Source organism: Lepidothrix coronata, unplaced genomic scaffold (genome assembly GCF_001604755.1).
Source record: "Lepidothrix coronata isolate B3197 unplaced genomic scaffold, Lepidothrix_coronata-1.0 Scaffold30, whole genome shotgun sequence".
Classification (NCBI taxonomy): Eukaryota; Metazoa; Chordata; class Aves; order Passeriformes; family Pipridae; genus Lepidothrix; species Lepidothrix coronata.
Genome location: NW_016690210.1, coordinates 2,981,632 through 3,003,577, shown reverse-complemented (window position 1 = coordinate 3,003,577; position 21,946 = coordinate 2,981,632). Strand labels below are relative to the sequence as shown.

General features: G+C 37.4%; 1 protein-coding gene across 1 annotated transcript in view; it reads right to left on the bottom strand.

Moving 5' to 3' along the window:
* The window catches only part of TRAPPC10 (trafficking protein particle complex 10), a 43,023-nt gene that overhangs the window by 9,898 nt on the left and 11,179 nt on the right, over positions 1-21,946 (bottom strand). Inside the window, 13 exon segments of the mRNA XM_017810978.1 lie at positions 535-676; positions 4,380-4,894; positions 5,951-6,063; positions 7,069-7,209; positions 8,309-8,400; positions 10,763-10,839; positions 11,998-12,112; positions 14,018-14,164; positions 16,342-16,504; positions 16,506-16,578; positions 17,599-17,710; positions 18,763-18,958; positions 20,739-20,935. Of these exon segments, the coding sequence (XP_017666467.1) occupies positions 535-676; positions 4,380-4,894; positions 5,951-6,063; positions 7,069-7,209; positions 8,309-8,400; positions 10,763-10,839; positions 11,998-12,112; positions 14,018-14,164; positions 16,342-16,504; positions 16,506-16,578; positions 17,599-17,710; positions 18,763-18,958; positions 20,739-20,935 (2,083 nt within the window).

The window sequence follows — 21,946 nt, the reverse complement described above, 5'->3', positions numbered from 1 at the left end:
AAAGGGTGATTAGACATTGGAATGGGCTGCCCAGAGAGGTGGTACCATCCCTGGAGGTGTTTAAGGAAAGACTGGATGTGGCACTTAGTGCCACGGTCTGGCTGACAAGGTGGTGTTCAGTCATAGGTTGGATAATCATCTCAGAGGTCTTTTCCAACCTCATTGACCCTTTGATCACAAACCAACCAAATAATGAGCTCAGTAAAAATATTTAAATATTTAAAAATTTAAATATTCACTTCTAACCAGTGTGGCAGCTCAAATCACACCTGATATTTAAGTGGCACAACGTGTTCAAATTTACATTCACAAGTGACACTGCATGTCCAGAGCCAAGCACTGGAATGAGTTGTTGAAAACTAGCCATTATTGACAGGACACCACGAATGGACAATTTGAAAAGCAAGAATATATTTTACACTCAAAACTAAGAGTAGGGAAAATCTGAGTAATACTCAGGCCAGAAAACACTTTAGTCCCACAGGAGGGCAAAAGGAATCATCAAAAGAACTCCAGCACAGCAGCTGTACCTACCAGTCATGGGCTCCACTCTCAGCTGGGGCTCCTGGGAATACACGTCGTACTGCACAATCGGGTAAATGTGCAGGAGGACAAACTGTACTTTTCCCACTGAAGTGCACAGCTGCCTGAGCGTGTATGTCCCAGGTTCTTTGGCCTTGGAAGAAAACATTGCAATGGATTTTTTTCAGTTCAGGAAATACTTCTAGAACAAGCCCTCTGCTAAAGAACAGCTAATTTTTACCGGGTGCTTTGAATTTGTAAATTAACATGGCAGATTTGTTTTTTCTGAGTAAATGAGAAGATTTTCACAAAGGAGCACCTTTTGCCCCATTAAGATACAAGCTCGAGAGTGCTTGCTAATTCAAGAAAAAACAACATAACTAAAAAGTATTGATAATCAGAAAAACAAACATAGCAGCTCTGCTGTCAAGTTGTTATTTTGGAGTGCATTTTGTCTTGTTTCTTGGTTGGTTCCCCCTCCCCCCCCAAGTGCAACACATACATGAAAAAATAATTAAATTATGAAGTACTTCAATGATACCTGTGCTTATTTGGCTAATTCATAAAAAAGGATTGTAAAATCCTACAGTTCTTATATAAGGCTCACCTTTCAGCTCAAGCTATTGATTTCATACATTCCCCTGAGTGGAAGTTCACAAAAAGCAGTACCTACATATTTAATTCAAAACTCTTCCCTTACCCTGAAAAATGGGATTCAGGGTGTTTTTCTATAATATAAAAAGCACATCTGTAACATCTGCTAGTACATTTATTCTTGATTCTATTTGCTCTTAGCTACTACTGCTAGGGAATGTGAAGTGTTTTCTTTTTTCATGAGCCACTTTACCAAGTGTAATATGTAAATACCAATGCTGGGTATAATTAAATCTAAATAATAAGTCTAGAAGTTAGAGAAAAGCTGTAACAACTTAACATTCAAACCTCACACAGTTATTTACATAGCAAATCCTGACTGAAATTCAGTATTATGCATTTTGATATTAAAGTCACTACATTTTGGCCCTTGAACACTTTATAAACAGAAAAGCATGAGTGAAGTCTTTCATGAGATATATATATACTTTAAATCTTAACATGGGGTGGGAATATTGGTCTAAAGAATTTAGACAATGCCTTCTGATCTCTTTTAAAGCTTGAAAAAAAAATACTGGAAGACTGCTATCAGCATAAATAACGCTGATCATCAGTCTAAGATCTACAGAAAGAATCAAACTCCTTCTGCATCACAGAAGCACAGTCATTCCTGTTTCTGCAGAAGTAGTGCAGTTAAGCATTACTGTAAGAAAATTTAGAAAACAAGCTGTCAGCAGCTTCTATCCTCTGGCCAGCTATGTAATCCAGCAGAAGTGACACAGTATATTACTACAATGACAATGGATTTTCAGTAAATATTTTGTGAATACTGCAGCTCAGATCCAGAGAAGGTATCATCGTGTTATCTAGTAATACACTGTTGAAATTATAACGTGCTCAGATTTTCCCTTTGAGGACAGGTAAGTCATGCTTTAAATAACTGTGTTGCAGAATTCACCCTGAGCAGTCCTTCTATGCAAAGTTCTTTTCTTGAATGGAAGGTTGGGAAAATAGAGAAGTTTTAAGTGTAAGGCTGTCCACCTTCCAGTAGCCACCAGATGCATGGCAAAGCCAGACAAATTTAAAGCAGAGTTCTGTCTAGCTTTTCATCCATATCTCTTCTCCTGTTGTTTCAGATCCCACTAAGCCACAAAGCCTGCTCAGAAAAGTCTCTAACAGCTTTCTTCTAGTAATGCTCCTTCATCTGAAATCCTGTTCTACATGCATGTTAATTTATTTTACAGAAAACTATATTTCCAGCCAACGAGGCCTCTGACATGTCCAAATCCCATTAACTTGTCACAATCCTTTGAAAGGTTGAGAAACCTAAAAAATTTAGGTCACTAGGAAGTTCCAATGACATTATTGCCATTCCACGTTGTATCATGAGGGACTTGAGCTCAACTTCCACCTTGAGATACCTGCTACTGCTTTCTGCCCCAGCACTGGGGGAATGGAAAGGCAGAGTATGTGAGCCTATTGAAAGCTTCACTCTAAACAAAGTTCTATGACAAGATAGAAATTTTTAAAAAAAAAGAAAAAAAAAGAAAAAAAAAAAAGAAAAAAGGATAAGTTAAAATCTCAGGTGTGGAGCACCTAAATATGCTAAAAATGCTCAAGAAATCCCCTGTCCAGCTCTGTCTAGTTATCAGTTTTTAGGCATCAGGAGTAAATATGTAGACTCTTATTTTGAAATTTGTTTATAAGAGGACAAAAATGGGACCACGGTTAATTTAAACCAATTAGAAAATGCCAAAGCCAGCAGGCATATGTACCATGTGTGACTGCAAAACACTTTCACTCTTCACAGCAACCATACTCAACCCAATACAGAGGCTTGATAATGCTCAGAAAATGAAGCAGCTATGAAAAACCTGTCACATTCCTCACTGGCCCATCTCTTGTTAATCACTCAGATGCTGCACTGAATTTCTCAGTGTTTTCTCACTCAAATTTTCCCTAAACTGATGTTCACTACTGTAGCATTGAACTCTACAAAATCCTTCCCTATGAAGGGTTACAGAGGTGGGCAGGGAAAGTAAAGAAACCCAAAGAACAGAACAAGATGATAATTGAGGCCAGAAGCCCCCGCTCCTGGAATGCCAAATGAATGGTGAAGTCTCACTTTTGAAAATGCTTGGCATCTCACTTCCTAGGACTAAGTCAGCAGGTAAATGCCTTTCCCATTTAATTAAAACAAGCAAACCAACCACAAAGTGCAAGGCCACAGAATGAGGGGCAGTTAGGAAAAAGAAACAACAACAAAACCACAAAACCAAGCAAACAACCCAACCCACCACCACAACCACCAGGACTGGCACTCAGGGCCTGCCAATTTCCAATTTACTGTGCACGTGGCAGTAATGCAATGTGAACAGAAGTGATAAGCACTACTGTCCTTAAATATTTCAGCAATTACTGGGAGTACTTAGCTTGCTGGGGGAAGAATGGGAGGAAACCAGGATTACTCCAAGTATTAAGCTGACTCAGAGTGTATGTGTAAATTGGAAATGGAGGAAGTTTCATATCCAACACTATATGCAGAAATAGGACTGTAATCTAATTTCTGAGGGTGGCATTTAGAATGGTGACACTCTATTTTCACATTTGTTCATGCCAATTTAGTCTTCCTATATCAGAGAATCTGCATGTTCTTGTCTTCTCCTTTCCTATGTGAATAAGATGACTAATGGGGGAAATTTTAATTCTAACATCTAAATTCAAACATTTGTAGCTGAGCTTAACTTTGTCACACTTCTTGCAGGCAAGTTTATCACATCTATCAAGTGAAAAAGTATTCTGCCACCCTCTGCAGTGAAGAACAGGCTATCAACCAAATTTAACCACACAATCATTCATTAAAGGTCTAGAAAAAGGACTTCCATCAAAATTTTTAGACATTGTTCTGAATGAGCTCCACAGTGCAGGCAGACCTCATGAGCAGTACATTATATCGTACAGGAATTTATCAGTTTAATTTTTGGCAGCAATAATCGAGACGTTTAAGTTCTGGAAAGCTGACTCAAATTATTTCAAATACAAGAGTCATCTGTAAACTTCAGCATAAACACAATAGCATCCTTTCAAGGGAGTCTGTGGAATGAAGGTGTAGAACAACAAAAGGAAAGCCATAAGGGGAATGGATCATCCAAGTGTAACAGGAAGCAACACAGGTACCACCTGCCAGCCCTAAGCTATTCCTCAGCCAGCATTTTTAGTTCTTCTTTCACGAGTGCTACGTTCACCAAACTGTAAAAACATACCTGAATACTGAATGTTATTTTGTTGTCCCCTGGTTCCAGTATTAAGTTGCTGCATTTCAACACGTGAGCCCCATCTTCCAAAGTCACCCCTGAGGGTATGTCCAGCGAGCTGCTGCTCTCTTGCCTTCGCAGGAGCATGTGCACGTTTTTGCAGATAATTCCCGCCGTGTTCAAAGAGTTGTCTGAGGGACTCCTTTCATACATTTCATAAAGCTCCAGTGTTGGCAAGTTGTTTCTTGACAAAGGAAAGCCTGCAATTTCATTTGGAAAGCTGATAACGCCGTTGGAAGTTTTGTGCTTCGTGAGCCACTCAGCTGTTTTCCTGTAACTGTTTTTTTCAACGCTGAAGTGAACGTGGATGGCAATCTGATCCACTCGGACAGGGATGGGCATCTGGCTCAGCAAAGTCAACTCAATGGACAACTTTCCACCCACGTGGACAACAGCATTTGGAGGGTCAAAATGTAGAGTTTTCAGTTGTGCGAAGGAGTGCATAGGCAATATAACCTTCTGACCTGGAAAGATGAAAAAAAGGAATGTTATTATTCTGCAGTGCTGCTGGAGCTCAGCAAATCTTTTCCCTTAAAAAATTTAACCCCTAGAATTAAGTGGATCAACATTTCACAATGAATCATTTCACAACAAATCAATACTTTAGTATTTTTTTATCCTGCGTGAGACTTAAAGGTGCTGAGATTTGTTTTCTAACAGGTACTTACACTACAGCTTCAGCTGTTAAAGAGAACTAAACTAAGAGAGATTGTCCAAGCAGAAGTTGAACATTTCACTACTATGGAAAGTGTTCTAGATGAACAGGGTAGCATAAAGTGACAAACTTCCCAGAGCATAAAAATCAAGATCAAGTATAAGTTCAAGAAACTATTAATCAGGCTGGTGCCTTGAGCCAGCAGCTTTACCACACAAGGAGTTTTCATTCTCTTTTCTACATTCCAAAACCAACACTAAGGCAGTACCAAACCTTTATTAAGAACAAGTCTAAAAGAACATATTACTTGTGGTACATCCATTCATCAAGAAAAATGTCTGCATAAAAATGAACAGTTTTTATATCTACAGGAGGAATTCCATATGAATTTGAATTATGATTAATATATGACAACAAGATATTACTGAAGCAGCATGAAGAATAAAGAGAAGATGGACAAAGCAATAAGCTGCAAGTGGATGGGTACAGATCTAACATCAAAATCCCAGAGGTATCATCACAGAGCTGCCACCTGCACACCAGCAATGAGAGAGAAATGTAAGTCAGCAACTGAAATAACCCAACACACAATAAATTAAGAGCTGTCAAATCAGAAAAACATGACTGAAGGAAAACAAAGACTTTGTAGTACTCAGGATGAAAATGTTAATTACTCTTTCATCTTTGACTACTCTTAATTATCACAGTTTTGTAAATGTCTTGGAGATGACATGTAAAGAACCATGTTGGTTCAGAAGTTATACACAAGGTAATGAACCCAGTCAGAAAAAGCCTCCCAGTCTAATTTCAGGGAACAATCAGATCAGAGCAGCTTAAGTTTTAAGTATTTAAGAAGCAGACTTACCTTGGTTCTCTACTTGCTGATTGGCAAAATCCAGTATTTCTTGGCAAAAGCTTTTGCGTTCATCTTCTGTTAAGTGATTATCACCAGCTAACAGGCTGCTTGTTTGAAGATAACTAACAAAGTTAAGGAAACATGAGGTACAAACCTACAAAAATGACAAATTTGACTGAAAACAAGACAATTCAAGTACTGCTTTTCTAATCTTTAAAGACAAGACCTGATGTTATCATCACCAAACTCTTCCACTAGGAGAGAATCAATGGAAGATTTACTATCATCTGAGAGCATTGCAGAATCTCAATATTACCTTTGCAGATCTACTAAAAATATGATCCATTATTAACCTGTGCAACCTTCTCCCAATCTAAAACAATTAGTGACATAGAAAATTCATTATTTGACTATTATAAATGCTGCATGCAAGTTAAAGACCCAGTGTCGTGCATTACACTGCCCAACACTTAGCACTAAATAACCTGAGTATTCGATTTTATTCCAGTGTACTTGGCTGAGAATCTGCCAGCTGTTTTAGCATCACTTACCATAACTAAGTCGTAAGACATTCTTTAAAATTTTAAGTGCTGGGGATACAAATGATCACTTAAACATTTAGCTAAGAATGCAATATTACTGGCTCAGATTCCTTAAGAGCATTTGCACTGAAGCAGAAAAATTTAAGAGTGTTTAAAAGTGATGTAAGAATTTGCAAAGGAGGACGATATGTATAATGTCTGTCTAGTTCTAAAAACACCCAAACAAACAAAAACCCAGCACAACAGAACAAACCCCAAAATACACTCTGTGGTATCTGCTGAGCTAAAGACAAATTTGACATTATCCATGATGCACAACTCTCTAGAGCCTGGAGTTTAAAACAGAGAGCAGCAGCCACATGCAAAAGGTGTTAAGTGAACCAGACATTAAAAAAGTAAAAATGAAAAAGTAAATAACCCAACTGTCCCCCAATGAACAGCAACAATGGAAACACGAAACAGCTCAGCTGTCTGATGTTTGGCACTCTTTACTATTAAATAAAACTTAGAGATGCACCAGAGAAATAATCCCAAACATAATTTTCTCCAGTGGTGATTTTTCTGGCTCCGCCTTTCAGAGGATACTTTTCTATCTGCCCGAGGTGTTTCTGACATTCAGCCAGCTGCTTTCTCGTGTGCGTGACGAGCAATGCCCAGCCCTCAGCAAGGTAAGTTTTCAGTGCTCCCTGAAGATAGACTTCTGCCTTCTGTGGGCCCTTCTTCCTCCTTTAATAATAAAGAAATGAGTAGAAAATATTTGAGAACCTTCGCAGCCGTGAAAACTCTCTGCGCCTTTTCTAAAAGTGGCGATGGGAGAGGAACACTGCATGTCAGTGCAGGACAAGGTGCAGGGAACTGTTCTGATCTTTATTTTGCTGGTAACTACGGGCCTGCTTTGTGCAATTCACTTAAGCAAGCAGAACTGTAATCAATGTCAGTGAAAGGCTTCGTATACAGATCTATCCCAAGCCAGAGCGAATGAGACAAAAGCCGTCTCAAGCTTCTGACAGTGAACTAAAACTATGCTTACTCAAAAATTTTGAAGCAGAAAAAAATGCTTCAATGAAAATATCGTTTTATCACCACGCAGCAATTCCGTGGTAGCCTTCAAACCTAACATTATTCCTTCCCCCAGGTGAAAATTTAAGTTAATTCAGGAGAATCTGCTGCAACTAGAAGATCAGACTGCTTTAGAGAACATAGGTGAGAAGCATACCCAAACACATTTTCCCAAAAAACGCTTAGGACTCCCAAATTCTTCTAAATAAGAAAGATAAAATGAAACTGAAAAGCAATGCAGGAGGTTTCCTCAGTGGATTTTAACAGGGATAAACACAAAAAATATATTTGGAAATTAGGAGTCACTAGGCTTCACGGTGAAGGAAACAAACACTTTTGCAATTGTAACCTCAAATATGAGACTGATAACTCTCCAAAAACATGTTTTCTGGCTTTCTGAGGTATATACAGATACAAATGTAGTTAAGATAACTTTGCATTTACTATAGTCTGCTTCCTAATGTGGCTTCTGACTTGTTTCAAAGTTTATAGTTATTGCTTTCCCACCACATCCTATTGCCTATTTTCTCCCTAGAAGAAGAAAGAATCAGCTAAAAGTTCAAAATCATGAGGTGATATAAAGAAATTGCTAGTACTATTTTTCTTTTTTTTTTTTTAACTGAAATGCAGCCTGAAAACAGGGTTTGTTTGCATTTTTAAAAAGTACTTTTTACAACTCCTGTTCAAATACTGTGTATTTTTCTCAGGGATAATATTGAAACTTTTCAGAGCTAGTGCATTTAAGACATTTTAAACATTCATTTACATATAGAACTCTGCCAAGTCCTTTCCCACAAGCTTAGCTGAGCGAATTCTTCCAATATTTGTGTACATTTCAATGGTGGCATGGGACAGATCCTGTTTAAAAGAAAAGAAACTATTATAAGCTTTATGTATTTTTAGTAGCTATATGGTATTTCACACAATCTCATAGCCAGTTAACTAAATTACTACAACAAAATGCCCCAAATTAGTCACACAATACAGAGCAGTTTGTAACAGGTCACCTTCATGTTTTCTACAGCTGGTCATTATCCCATAGCTGTATTGTAAGTAACAGAAGTAAAAAAAGCCTATTAAAATCAGATAAGGCAACTCAAAGCCACCAAAATAATAGCTGAGAAGCAGTTCCAAGCACTTATTTACATTTGAATGCTCCTGTCTCTTTTTGGAAAGCACCTATTTCTCAGCAACTATCTGCCATTAGATTATCATTGCAGGGTTTTGTGGTGTATCATTCCAGGATACATCAAAGCAGAACATATTTACAACAATATTAGAGCTTTCCCCAGAGCCTCACAACTAATACTTCCAAACCAAATCAACCACATACATGGTACATGATTCTTTCACTAAATCTGCACATATTGCCATTAGGTAATTGGAAGTGAATTGTATTTAAACATACAATTAAATGCAAAATGCTAAGGTTATAATCACAATAATTGTTTTCACGAGAGTGCCTTAAAGGAATTTTGCTTGCAGCTATGCAATCCCAAATTGAAGTTTAACACTCATCTTTAAGCTTAACCACCCAGCACCTATATGTCCCCTTCCTCACCTTGCCCTAAGCTCGTAATAACAGCAACAAGCCCTTCTCACGAAATCAGCAGTTACAACATACACTGTATTCAACCATCAAACTTTTTCCTCAGATAATCTCTGGCCAGATAAATAAAAACACATCACATTTTGACAGGATAAGGGGGAATGGCTTCAAACTAGAGAAAGTAGGTTTAGGTCAGGTATTAGGAAGAAATTCTTTACTGTGAGGCACTGGAACAGGTTGCTCAGAGAAGTTGTGGCTGCCCCATCCCTGGAAGTGTTCAAGGCCAGGTTGGACAGGGCTTGGAGCAACCTGGTCTAGAGAAAGGTGTCCCTGCCTATGGCAGGGGGTGGAACAGGATGATCTTTAGGGTCCCTTCCATCCCAAACCATTCTGTAATTCTATGATCATATTTATAAACCTGCAGTCTCTTCTGTCTATCACCAACCTTCCAGAGAAGCTCATTCTCCTTCACTTAGTGTATTAGGAAATACTCTACCCTTCAAAACAAATTCCTTAAGAGCTTCCAACAGCCTAAATATTTTGCAGAGTACCTATCAGAAAACATCTATTGCTGTGGGCAGGAAAATGACCTAAAATGAGCTCTTTCTCAGGCCATTTTAGATGTTTCTTGTGGAGAGCCAAGAAAAATCACTTTTTCTTCATTTAAGAACTCACAACAATATCCTAAATTGAACTAAGTGATCGATCCTTAACAGATTAGTATAACCAGAGAAGTCTTTGACACTAGCTACATACACAAATGAAAAGCTATGTTCCCCCCAAATTAAGGTACAAGCCAACATGCTTGTAGAAGTTTTGAGAGTCTTAAAAAAAGATTCTGAGGTTGTTGCATAAGACCAGCCATTGAATGAGAACAAAGCCTTTTCTGGTAATAAAAGCTCATCACTTCTTGCTTTCAACATCTCTGAAAAGCTGCATTTTACTTTCCAGAATCATTAAAATTTTAAATGCAAATAAATTATCTTAGCTGTGCCTGGAAATGTTAACTAATTCTATGTTTTTCTGCACTGAATAAATGGATATAATATAATAATAGTAATAGGTATGATATTAAGTATTAAATACTAAACAAAACCCAATCATTTATAGTGTATTGGATATCTCAATTTCTGTTGTATAAAACTGCAGCCAGAAATAGAAACAGAAATGCCATTTTTTCCACTGATGTCCCATGGTTAATATTAAAAAAAAAATAAATAAATCAGCAGTATAACTGTAACCATGTAACACCCATTGCAAGATGCAAGCCTAAAGCATTTAAAAGGAAGCTGAAGTAGCTGAAGTCACACATCAATATTCCTCTGGGAAAAATTCAGTTAATTCTGAATTTGGGATAGCAGAATATGATAGCCATGACATTGGCTTTTTTAATATCTAAGTATACATACTTACAGATAATAACCTCTAGCTCAGAACTGTAAATATTAAAGTTAATGCAAATATTTGAAATTTGGGGCCTGTACAGGGTTCTGACTGTAAAACAAATCAGCCTTGTTGCCTTCAGTGTGCAAGGAATGACCTTTGATACCAAAACATGGAAATAGAGATTTATGTTCTCAATGTATCTTCTCAGGTTTGAAAATTTTAGCCCTGTTCCATCTACAATGTAAGCACACAAAACTAATACAAATAAGCAAAAGTCATACTTACTAAGTAGTGCTTTTCAAAAGCTTCTACAGATGATAAGGCCTCTTTAAGTTTCTTGTAAGGGCTCTGTGATGCATTGGCTTTAGAAGGAAGCAGAACAAGAGGTGTCACTTACAAATACATTCTTAGAACAGCCTGCCTGCATCCCACCCCACCCCATCCCTGCTTTTTCTTCAGTACAAAGTGGAGAGAAAATTTAAAATTAATTTTATGTGGAAATGTCACTAACACTTTGAGACAGACCATGAGTTTCTTTTCCCCAGGCTCTAAAAAAAAAAGATCAAGAAAGGCTGTTTCATGTGTACATGTGAGTTCAGGGCAGCAGGGTAAAGGCAAGCAGCAACACAGTAACTGCACTAACTTCTCCACATTTCTTCAATGTACAGCACACAGTTCCACTTAAATACCATATCATGGCAAAAGTAATACTCTCACAACTCCCCACTGCTGGGTTTATAAATCAGCATGACAGAAGTATACTGTAATTTAAAGACATTTTACTGCTTTAACCAATGTACTTCAAAGGAAAATGGTTAACAAGACCAAGGTTTTTTCTGAAGTAGCTTGCTCAGTTTACAGGTCTTTGCCAGACTAAATACATGTCAATATTTTAGAAGGAAAAAAAACCCAATTTAAATAACCACAACAGGCACCATAGCACTGAATTAAGACTCATCATACCTCCAAGGGCAAGTGAAGCACCAACCTGTCAGCTAATGCTTCAAAGATACTAACTGTTGTAGCATATTTAACATCTGAAAGCTTCTTCCTATCAGAAATATCTTGGAGAGTGACAAAATCCCCAAGGAGTAAATAAATGTTACTGTTCAGCCACTCAATACCACTTAAATAATATCACTTTGTAGCTCCAGCTGCAGGTTATGTATTTGCATCAGATCAAGGATGCTCCATTTGTTTTTCAAATAATTTTATTTTAAATACTCGTCTGAAAGTATTGAAACCTTAATTCAGATCTGGCACTGTTCAAGACCATTTACCTAAATGCTGGTAAATGGAGCATTAATGGAAAAACTTGTACTTTCAACACTAACGAGATGCATTGATAATTTAAAATAGACACACATTAGAACTTTTATCTCTTACAAATTCTTTTTCTCTCTCTCTCTCTCTCTCTCTATATATATATATAGGTATACCTGGAAATTCTTATTACTGATGTATTTACATGCTATGCATTTGAGACAATGTCAGTTCTTGGAAGGAATTCCTGGCAGTACCTGTTTCAGGGCGTTCTGCTCCCAGCCCTGCTAAAAGATCCACAGTTCTGTTAAGGTCTTCTGAATTGGGTCCCTTCTCTGACACAAGTCCACACAGGTAACCCAGAGATTTTAACTATGAGAGAAACCACATGCTTGCTTTCAGTAGGCTATAAAAGCAATATAAAGCCCCTTTTATTCTATTACATCATTCCTACAATACATTTCCATTGCTTTCATATTATGCTGCCTGTGGGGTCTGTGTTAAAGTTGCTTCATGGGGGAAAAGTAGAGAAGCTTTCAAAAGTAACTGTTATTCTCACAGTAGAAATTAATTTATTAAAGAATTAAATTGCATATAAGTTACTGACTCAAATATTGGAACATGTGCACAAACACACACATTCCTATATGCGTAACATCTAATCTGAATAAATCCTTCTGTTTTTCCACATGAAGATAGACAAAGTTTGAGGTGTTTGGAAGTTATGACAAGGATTGCTTCTAATAACTGTATATGCATTTTTGAAAGCTATATAACCAAGAAATGCAGGCAGTCTCCAGTATACTGAGATTAGACAGCTTGCAAATTCACCTCAAGTATTGTATTCAGGTGAAAACCTTCCTGAAAAAGAGATTAGCACAGCTAACAGTGTTAACAGAGTTAAATACCATAAAACCCCTCGCAGACAGCAGCTGGTTCTCCTGACACACAGGAGGCAGAAGAGGATACTGTCTTAAAGTAGTTTGGATCTATTGGCCATTTGTTTAATTCACTCAGAATAATCAACTACAAAGATAAGCCCATAAAAGAATAAAGGTCTCAGTTCGTCATTACACCATAAAAAATGGGGATGGACATTAACTTCTTTTTTTTTGAATTTATTTTAAGCTCCACTTGAATTTGTCACTAGTTGCTCAATGTCTCTCATTCAGTCTGTTCCACCTTACCGCTACTCATTATCCTAAAATTATTCCCTTCACCCTTTGTGTTAGAAAAATGATGAATGGGAGGAACATTTCCAACTCTGATACATCTCTTCCATAGAAACATCTAAGGAGCATGGGAAGAATCTGATGCAGTCATTGCCACTTCAAACAAGCCTTTGCTTCCTTTATTCTGATCACACCTCCAATCCTTCTTCTATTTTTAAAAAATAACTCTTCAAGGTGAAATTGTCTTTCTCTGCTTTTGCAATAAGACAAGGACCTCCTAGGGTCAGTTAGGGGATTCTTAAGTCTACTGGAATATAAGCAAACTATGATTAAAATAAATAGAAAATATTCTACAGACTATGGATAAACAAGAGGATGAGCACACATTTGTCTTCAGAAACATCTACACAGACCACGGTATGCTATTTCAGTAGTTTCTGCAGTTTACCTTCTTTCTAAAATTTTTTTCAGCAGTAGCAACCTTAGACACCAACTCTTTCATAGAAACAGAAAAAGTAGAACTTGAAAAGGCATTTGTGTAATTAGGGTAGCAGCTTAACCAAGCTGAAAAGGTCACTTTAGATCATTTAGAGGTGGTAACTGAAAAATTGGAAATTATTTGCCTCTTTCACAAGCTGACAAGGGTAACACCTTCAGTGAAGTTGGGGGTCTATCACTACTGCTCTAACATACTGCAGAAATAATGTACTGTGTAAACAGATTGCTGGAATCTCTATTTATAATGGCAAATGCATCCAAACCAGGGCAGCTTTTCCTGCTGTAACTGAAATTCACATGCTCTTCCTCTCAGTCAACATGGACTGAGCTCCCTATGGAGTTTAATCAAAGTAGTGATTAATTATCAAACTCGTGGTGAGGAAGGGGAGGACAGAAAAAGAGGAAAACACACCCTTGTTATTCCCAGGCCTCACCTGACAGTGGAAGAAGTCGATATAAAACTGGGTGTCTCACCCAGACTAGACTCAAGACAACATACAGAACCCCACAGTAAATTCCACGATAACAAGTGCAAAATCTCTTCCATGCAAACAAATTTTCTACTTCAGCACTGTAATACCACTGCCCCAACACACTGTTTGCTCACCTTCTCAGTGGCATAGCTCCATAAGCCAACTGTGTGGGAAACATTTGCATCTATCTGAGCCCTATCACAGCAGCCTTCTATCCTCTGTAAGACTTCCAAACAACTCAAAAACACCCAACAATCCAAAGCTCCGGGAGGAACCGAGACCTGAAGACAAAACAGATAAAATTAACTGGGAAATAAACATTAGTCAGATGAGAAAATACTTCAGCAAAATGCTTTTCTTGATGCTACACAGCAGAACCTTTTGGAAGAGCTTAACTCTAAGAACACACAAAGCACAGGCCAACTCTCACTGCCTCCTGAATAATTTATATCTAGCAGTTCATGAAACAAGGACAGCTAAGCAACTAAGCAGTGATTATATTAATTAGATTTGATACATTCATCAAGATGAAAGAGAAGGAAAGGAAGACTAATAGGTACTAGTACTTATTCCAAAAGTTTGAAAACTAAGCCTAAGGAAAACAGAGTGAGGAAAAAATTCTCTAAATAGACTACTACTTTTCTAAGGAGACATCAGTTCTGAGACTAAAATAAAAGTATATTAAGAGTTAAAAAACCTGAAAAAAACAAATTAGTTTAAGTTTCCTTCACAATAGTAAGTTTATTCATCAAAGGATAAGACATCTATGATGGACAACTAATTAAAGAATGGAGATGAAAACAAACAAAGAAACAAAGAAACACATACAAAAAGAGAAAAACAGGAGAGTGACACTAGAATATTTTCAAGAATCAAGATAAAACTGAGCATAACTAAAGATCTAAAATATAATCCCAATAATGGTGTCTCAAAACCCTGTTCATAAATAATGCAAAAGTATTCCTTTTAGAAAGATTATGGAAGTCTTGAAATGCATAATAAACTAGGTGACTAATGTGATAGGAAAGTTCAAAGTACAAGCAGAATGCATTTGAAAAAATAATAAAGAACTGAATTCTGAAAGAATTTTAAGGAAGATAAAGGCAATAAGAACAGAGAAGTTTAGATTTCTGCTGTGTGTTCCGTGGTGCCAAGTCATGGTAAGGGATTTGCCCATACTAAGAAAAAGGATAACTATAACAGGGATAACTACATGCTGTGCACAAATAAGTGTCACTGTCCCATGGTCTCAGCACCTGCACTCAGTTTGGATCACCACAGCACAACAAAACAGCTGAAATAAGAGACAATGCAAAGAAAAGCCCCAAACACTGAGAGCACAGGACAGATTTGGGGCAGAGCAAAAGGGGGAACTGTAGGAAGTACATTCCGAGATTTAGAAGGCTGCATGTACATATTTTGGAAAGAAAAAAAACCACCCACAAAATGCAAACACGAAACAACATCTGTGGGAATTACACACTAGTTTTACAATACACGATGATGTCAGCAATGCATCTGAAATAGGTTTGCAGTTTTTAAGTGCAGGTGAACAGATGGAACTCACCACCACAGTGTCAGACAGGCAAGAGTTAGCAGCTGTTATAATGGTACAGAAAAAACTAACAGAGCACCCATGGGATGAAGGACATGGATGAGTCATAAGGTGATATCCAGAAATAATCTCATGCAAACTACACTGTTCTTAAAGATCCATTTCAATTCATAGACACCTGTGGTCACACATGGAAGGGTGACCAGTGTACAATCACCCTAACAAAGGATCTTTAAGAGGATTTAAAAATACCAGCAGAACCTAAAGTATGAGGGGAAGAGAGGTAAAGTCTGGAGGCAAGAGATAGGGCAAAAAGCTTTGAGTGCTGTCCCTTGTTTCCTTTTCTTCTGTCACTGGATGAGCTGGCCAGAGACACAGGCAAAATACTGAAGAGCATTACTGGACACCAAAAGGAATCACAAAGTAAGAACCAGAAAAGGCTGCATGGCAGTAGCTATGCAAAGAAGCCCCTTTGTAGATACTGTTTGTAGTTCAAAACTTCTCTTTTATACTAGCCTGCAAAACAATATATTAACCACTCTGCCTCATTTCCTTCAATACAACACTGCTACAGATTTAAATGATGGGAACTGTATTTCAACATATTGGTAGTAAATCCATGAAAGGAGCAGATAAATTACCTAATTGGTAAACAGTCAACTTCCTAGCTGAAGACTAAAATACTTAAACTAAATACAGGTTCGGTTTTTCAGATATGTCTCCAGATTTCTTGCCAAAGATGAAACAACCAACAGCAGCACAATCTGTTATTACAGCATCATTTTGATAACTCACAGCCAGTGCTTATTGTAGTCTGATCACTGACATCTAAAATTCAAACACCTTGTTAGATCATTGCTGGATAAAATCATTCACATAATGGAATATATCACACTGACTCACTTCTAGTAGCTTGAGTTCTTGCACGCAGTTGTGGAGAAGCTCCAGTGCTCGCTGGGAAACCTCCCATGGCCTCTGCAGGAAGATTAACAACGTGCACTGACGGGAAAATAGGTAACTACGCAAGTCCAGCAGAGTAGCTTCTTGATTCTGAATTAGCTCTCTCTATTGGTTTTCGCAGAATTAAACCATTCCAGCTCCTCACTGGCTGGCAAAAAAACGTCAGCCAGTTTGCACCATCTAAGTAAATAAAGTTAATATCCAAGAATCAACCACTGCTTTCTATCAAAAGCCTCTTCATCCTCCCTCCAGAATTTGTGAGCCGGCTTAGTCCTTCCCAAGTTGATCATACATTGAATTAATAACTTCAAGAACAAAACAAAAAACCAGCAGAACTTCCAAAGCTAGGTAAGATAACTGAAATTCAGAACATTCAAACCCCACAGGCATTTTGTCTTAATTGCATATTTCTTATTAGTATAGTGACAATCAGTTCGTAATTTATTTCTCAGCAATTGAGCCCATCTGAAGCTCAAAAGAAACAAGCTTTATCTACTTCAGTATTTCTTACTGAGCTGTCATGGATAGATGTGCCCCCACTTTCAGGTATTGCATTGGGTTCAGTCAGCACAAATATATTTCACTGCAATTACTCCTGCACTATATTTTTACCAGATTCATAACACATACCCCATTAAAGCTGTTATATAACAACATGTGCTTTAGCTCATTAAGGCGGTTTAAAGTTATTTGATACTCCTTGCACAGTAATTTTTCTTGAAGAGGAAGTTAAATCTTCTGTAGTGCAGATTAAGCACTTACTTCTGTTCAGTTTTGTAGTGATTACCAAACATCTCGTGTAATTTGAGGCAACACTGAATGCATTTCTCCAGGAAGCTCTTTACTGAAAAATTTAGCAGTGAGCTGTGAAAACAGCAGCTGCATCTCAGACAGATCAATACCTGGGTAATTACAGAGTTCAGGGCTCTGGTTGTAACAATCATCCCGTAAGAGCAAAATGCAGGTTTTCATTACAAACTGTTTCTAAGCCTCAGAGACGAGAAACAAAACTTTAGTTAAGACTATAACTGACAAACACACGAGTTTGCATAAAACACAGCATGAAACAAGAGCACAAACTGCCCAGTGCATCCTCTCTCTGACTGCCATGCACTCATGTGGCACCAAAAGCACTGGGCTGCTCAGCAGAGCAAAGGCACTGATCCACTTAACAGTTATTTCACATTTTAAGACACTTACCACCAGCCCCAAAGTTGACAACATATTGGGAAAACAAGGCATCCAGTTCATCATACTGCACTAGTGCATCCTCAAATTGCTGCAGCATCTCAAAGACAAAGGCCAGTTCTTCCTTTTGACACACAAGCAATACAAGGAACATGTTACTGATATTGGTCACACTGGAATTACAGCCTGTCCCCATCCACAGAGCTCTGGGAACTACTATTTCTAACATTCTTGCCCTTCCAGTGTTCACACATATAGGAACACCTGCCATTGGAGCAGATGCACCATGTCTTCCTAACACAGGGAGATTCACAAAAGGAGATAAAGTCACATAGCTATGCCAGTAAATTCTGATGTGTATCCAGATCCTGATTCACTACAAGATATTGCTCATACATCTATTAAAGTCTGAATTTAAAAATAAATAAATAAATACTGAAGAGTCATCTCCCATAATAGTACTAATTTTTCCTCTCCATTTACACTGTGGAAGCAACAATTGCAGTGTATCATAAAAGGTTTCCTTGTACACAGAGCCTAACTGGTAAGTAGAAAAAGTCTGAAAATTAGGTATATCCTATGCAAGAGGCAGCACATGCAGCCAAAGGAGATGTGAAGCTGAGGTGGAAAACAGCACTGCATAGAGACCAGAAAAGTCCAAAGGAATCAAAATTTTTACTTTCATTGAGCAAGAGTTTCTTGTTTTTCTCTAAACCAGCTGAAACGAAGTTATATTTAAGGAGTATTACAGGAAGTTATATTAAAGGAATTCGAGGCATTATCTATGTGGATTATTCAAAATAGACACTGTATTCTAAACATTCTTTTCACAGGCACAGTAATGGACTATTCACCCAAAATGCAAGAGCAACTACTAAAACACTTTCTAGATTCCATTTGTTTGCTTCAGTTGAGATTCATAAAATTTTGACAAGCTTGAAAAGATTCTGCTTCTTTAACAGCAGGAAACTGTATTACTGTATTAAATATATTACAACATAACACAGACCTGCTGCAGACAGGATCTAAAAATGCTCTTAAACCAGTCTTCCTATTTCCTGCCCCAGCCCTCAAAGAATGATCAGAACATTAAAAGTACCAATATAACAAAAAAAAAAAACACCATTATTAAAACTAGGACTCAAGTACTTTTCTTCAGTAACAAGAGACTCCTACCTGGACCATGAAATACTCGCAGAAGCTCCACCCTGGCTCAGTCCTTTTCTCTCTCAAAGTTCTCATGTCATCTTCAAACTTGCCTAAGTTTTTGGTAAAAGACATGAGAAGCAACGTCCTGAGTTTGGTCAGGAAGGCATTCCAAGATTCCTGAGAACGGGAAGAGTCTTTCAAAGGGTCAGAAAGTACCACACACCTGTAAGGAGATTGATAAAAATTATTTTTGAGGAGGAAAACACAGAATTCACATGTAAATGCCAGGTCAGAAGGTACCATGCATCTGTAAAGAGACTGATAAACATTATTTTTGAGAAGGAAAAAACACACAATTCACATATAAATGCACAGTTGAATATTGTGCATACCTGACAAATTCAGAGAGAACAAAACTTAGCTTTTTATTCCACATTAATCAGAGGAAAAAACCAATTTGAAGGTTATGTTTGATTGTTTGGAGGTGGGTTTGGTCTTTTTTTTTTTCTGGTTGGAGTTTGGTAGCTTTTTAAAAACTTTTCCATGCATGTTTAAGTCTGTGATATAGTATAGGAGAAGACTTAAATATTTTCCACAAAATGAGTATTCCAAAGCTTTACTTTTTTTGAAGTAAATAATGGATACATTATTCCAATTACTTAAACATAAGTCATGTAAGTAATGCTGTTGCTGTCATGGAAAAAAAGTCTGCTTAGCAATACAAATCAGCAGAACAGTAATTATAGTTACTCCTGGTAAGGATTATGCAAAGTACAAATCAAAGATCCATTAGATCACATACAGTCAGCCTTTCCTAAGTCACTTAAAATAATCACCCTTATAATATATTCTTGCAGTATCTCAATTTGTTTTGACACATCCTATGTGCTAAAACTTCCACTGCTTTTCTCAGGAAACAAACAGACCCCATTAATTCACAAATAAATCATCCCTTTTCAGAGTGTTTTCTTCCCGCAGTTCTTCCATCACAATTTAGTAACATTCAAAAAACTAACAGCATCTCCAAAGGCAGGAACATCTCTCATCCAAGTGAAGCACTATTTCTGGTTAGAGAATTCTACAGCAGAATTATTAAACCAAGCCAAATAATCAGTTAGAAGCCAAAAGCAAACTGAATCAAAGCTGTTCAAACCATTTGCCCCAATAACCCTATAATAGACCAAACGCTGCTCAGGTAAAAGTGCTGCCAATGTACAGTTGTGTCATAACCTGCTGACCTCCAGTCACTGTCAGCTCACAGCAAGGTACAAAGAGTGCTTCCACCTACTCTTTTTCAACTTCAAATGTGCTCCTTGTCATTCCTTCTGAGGGGGAAAATCCCCTATTTAAAGTCAGTTCTTACGGTTAAAAGAAAAAAATAGGTAATTCATAATAGATTCAGTGCAACGTTTCAGAATAAGGAAGACAGTAAAGTTGGTTTCAAAACAAGATTTGTGTATTTTGTTGGCTTTAATGAAAGCACAGTTTCATATATTCATTATAATTTTCCTTAGAATAAAAACAGCTGAAGAAACTGGCCTTAAGTCAATTATCTGAGAGTGGAAAAGTGATTGAGTGAAGGGCAGAAAGTACAATGTCAAAAAACAAGCCCTATTTGCTTCATATTCCCTACTCACCTCACTCCCACTACCTGTAACCCTGGTAACATTTTTCCAAGCACCTAAGCAAACAAAAAACTCTGAAGGTCTAAAAACTGATTATGATCACAGTGTTCTCCTTAAACCTCTCTTAGCCAGGAGGAGACACTTGAAATCTTTTTGAAACACATTTCGAAGCCAGCACGAACCCAGGAAGAACTGAAAATAAACTTCTCCCTTTATTCTTTGTGTCAGTCTTCTTCAAAGCACAGATCTTACAGTCTGAATGCCGGACATCAAGGAAAGACTTTAAAGGAGCAAGGAATCTCTTACACAGGGAGTCAAGTTTTTAAATCAGCACATTAGTCAAAAAGTTAAGACATTTGCAAGCAAAAGAATGCTTACCTGTCACTTTGTTTGTTACAGAAGTCATTTCTTATTTTATCTACTATGGAGGTTCGAGGAAGGATGTTTGTTTTGTTCTTTTTCTTGGCATCACTCTCAACCACCACAATGAGCCAGTCCACTGAGCTGTGAGCTTTGAGAACGTTCTGCCACTTGGTGATGTCATCCTTGACTGTAGTTTTGTACACTTCCGTGTCCTGGGATGAGAAGTGGTGAATCATCAGATTAAACACACACTCTGAACAATTTCAAAAGGCAGGTTTTGTTCCACAAGAAGGCAAACAGAAGCAGAATTAGTGACAGTAAGTTTGCTTACTGTAAGAAATCAAATGAGGTAAGGCATAGTGAAGTTTTGGTCTTTGAATTTAATTTATTTCCAGTATTTTGGTTTTAACAGTAAATACAGCTTAGTATTTGGTATATTATCAATCTGTAGATTACTGAAATTAAGATTTTTAAACATAATTTAAACTCTTATTTTACACATCCTTGAACTGTACAACAAAAACATGTTTGAAATTACAAAGCTAAACTGTTTTTCTCTCACATGGTAACATAAGTTTTTGCACCTTCTGCACTGCTCAAATCTTAACCTGTTTAAAAGCTTTTGTATAAAAATAATCAAAAGAAACCACTTGGCATCATTTGGCATTTTTTTGATTTCTGGGTTGGTTTTATACAGATAAATTCAGATAATTCTTAAGGCCGTTCTGGGTACTTTTTGATTTTTGATCAGATGTCACCTGTGTCCTTCAACTGGATAATTAATTCCTAACAGAAGCAAACCAAAAGCCGGTGAACTGTAGATAAATAGGATTAAGACATTCCAAATCTTGCCCAGTTTAGACTGCTGACATGTGCTAATACCTGACACATATACAAAATGGAACTAAAGAAAAAATACATATCTTTAGATTTCAGTGCACGAGCAGATCATAACTGAACTGCTCTGGCCACATTTCTGTATTATGAAACAAGTTCACTGTGCTACTGCAGTAGCACACTCTTAGATCCTGGGGTTTTTTATGACAAAATACTGAAAACAGGTTATTCAAATGCCTGTCCTCTTAGTGTCAAGTAACATCACAAAGAAATACTGCTTATGGCAAAAACTACTCAAGCTGACTAAGTTTTGTTTCCAATATTATTAGGTATGTAGGCTTATGCAATGCAGACTTAATTGTTTTGACTTTCTGCTTGTGCTGTCT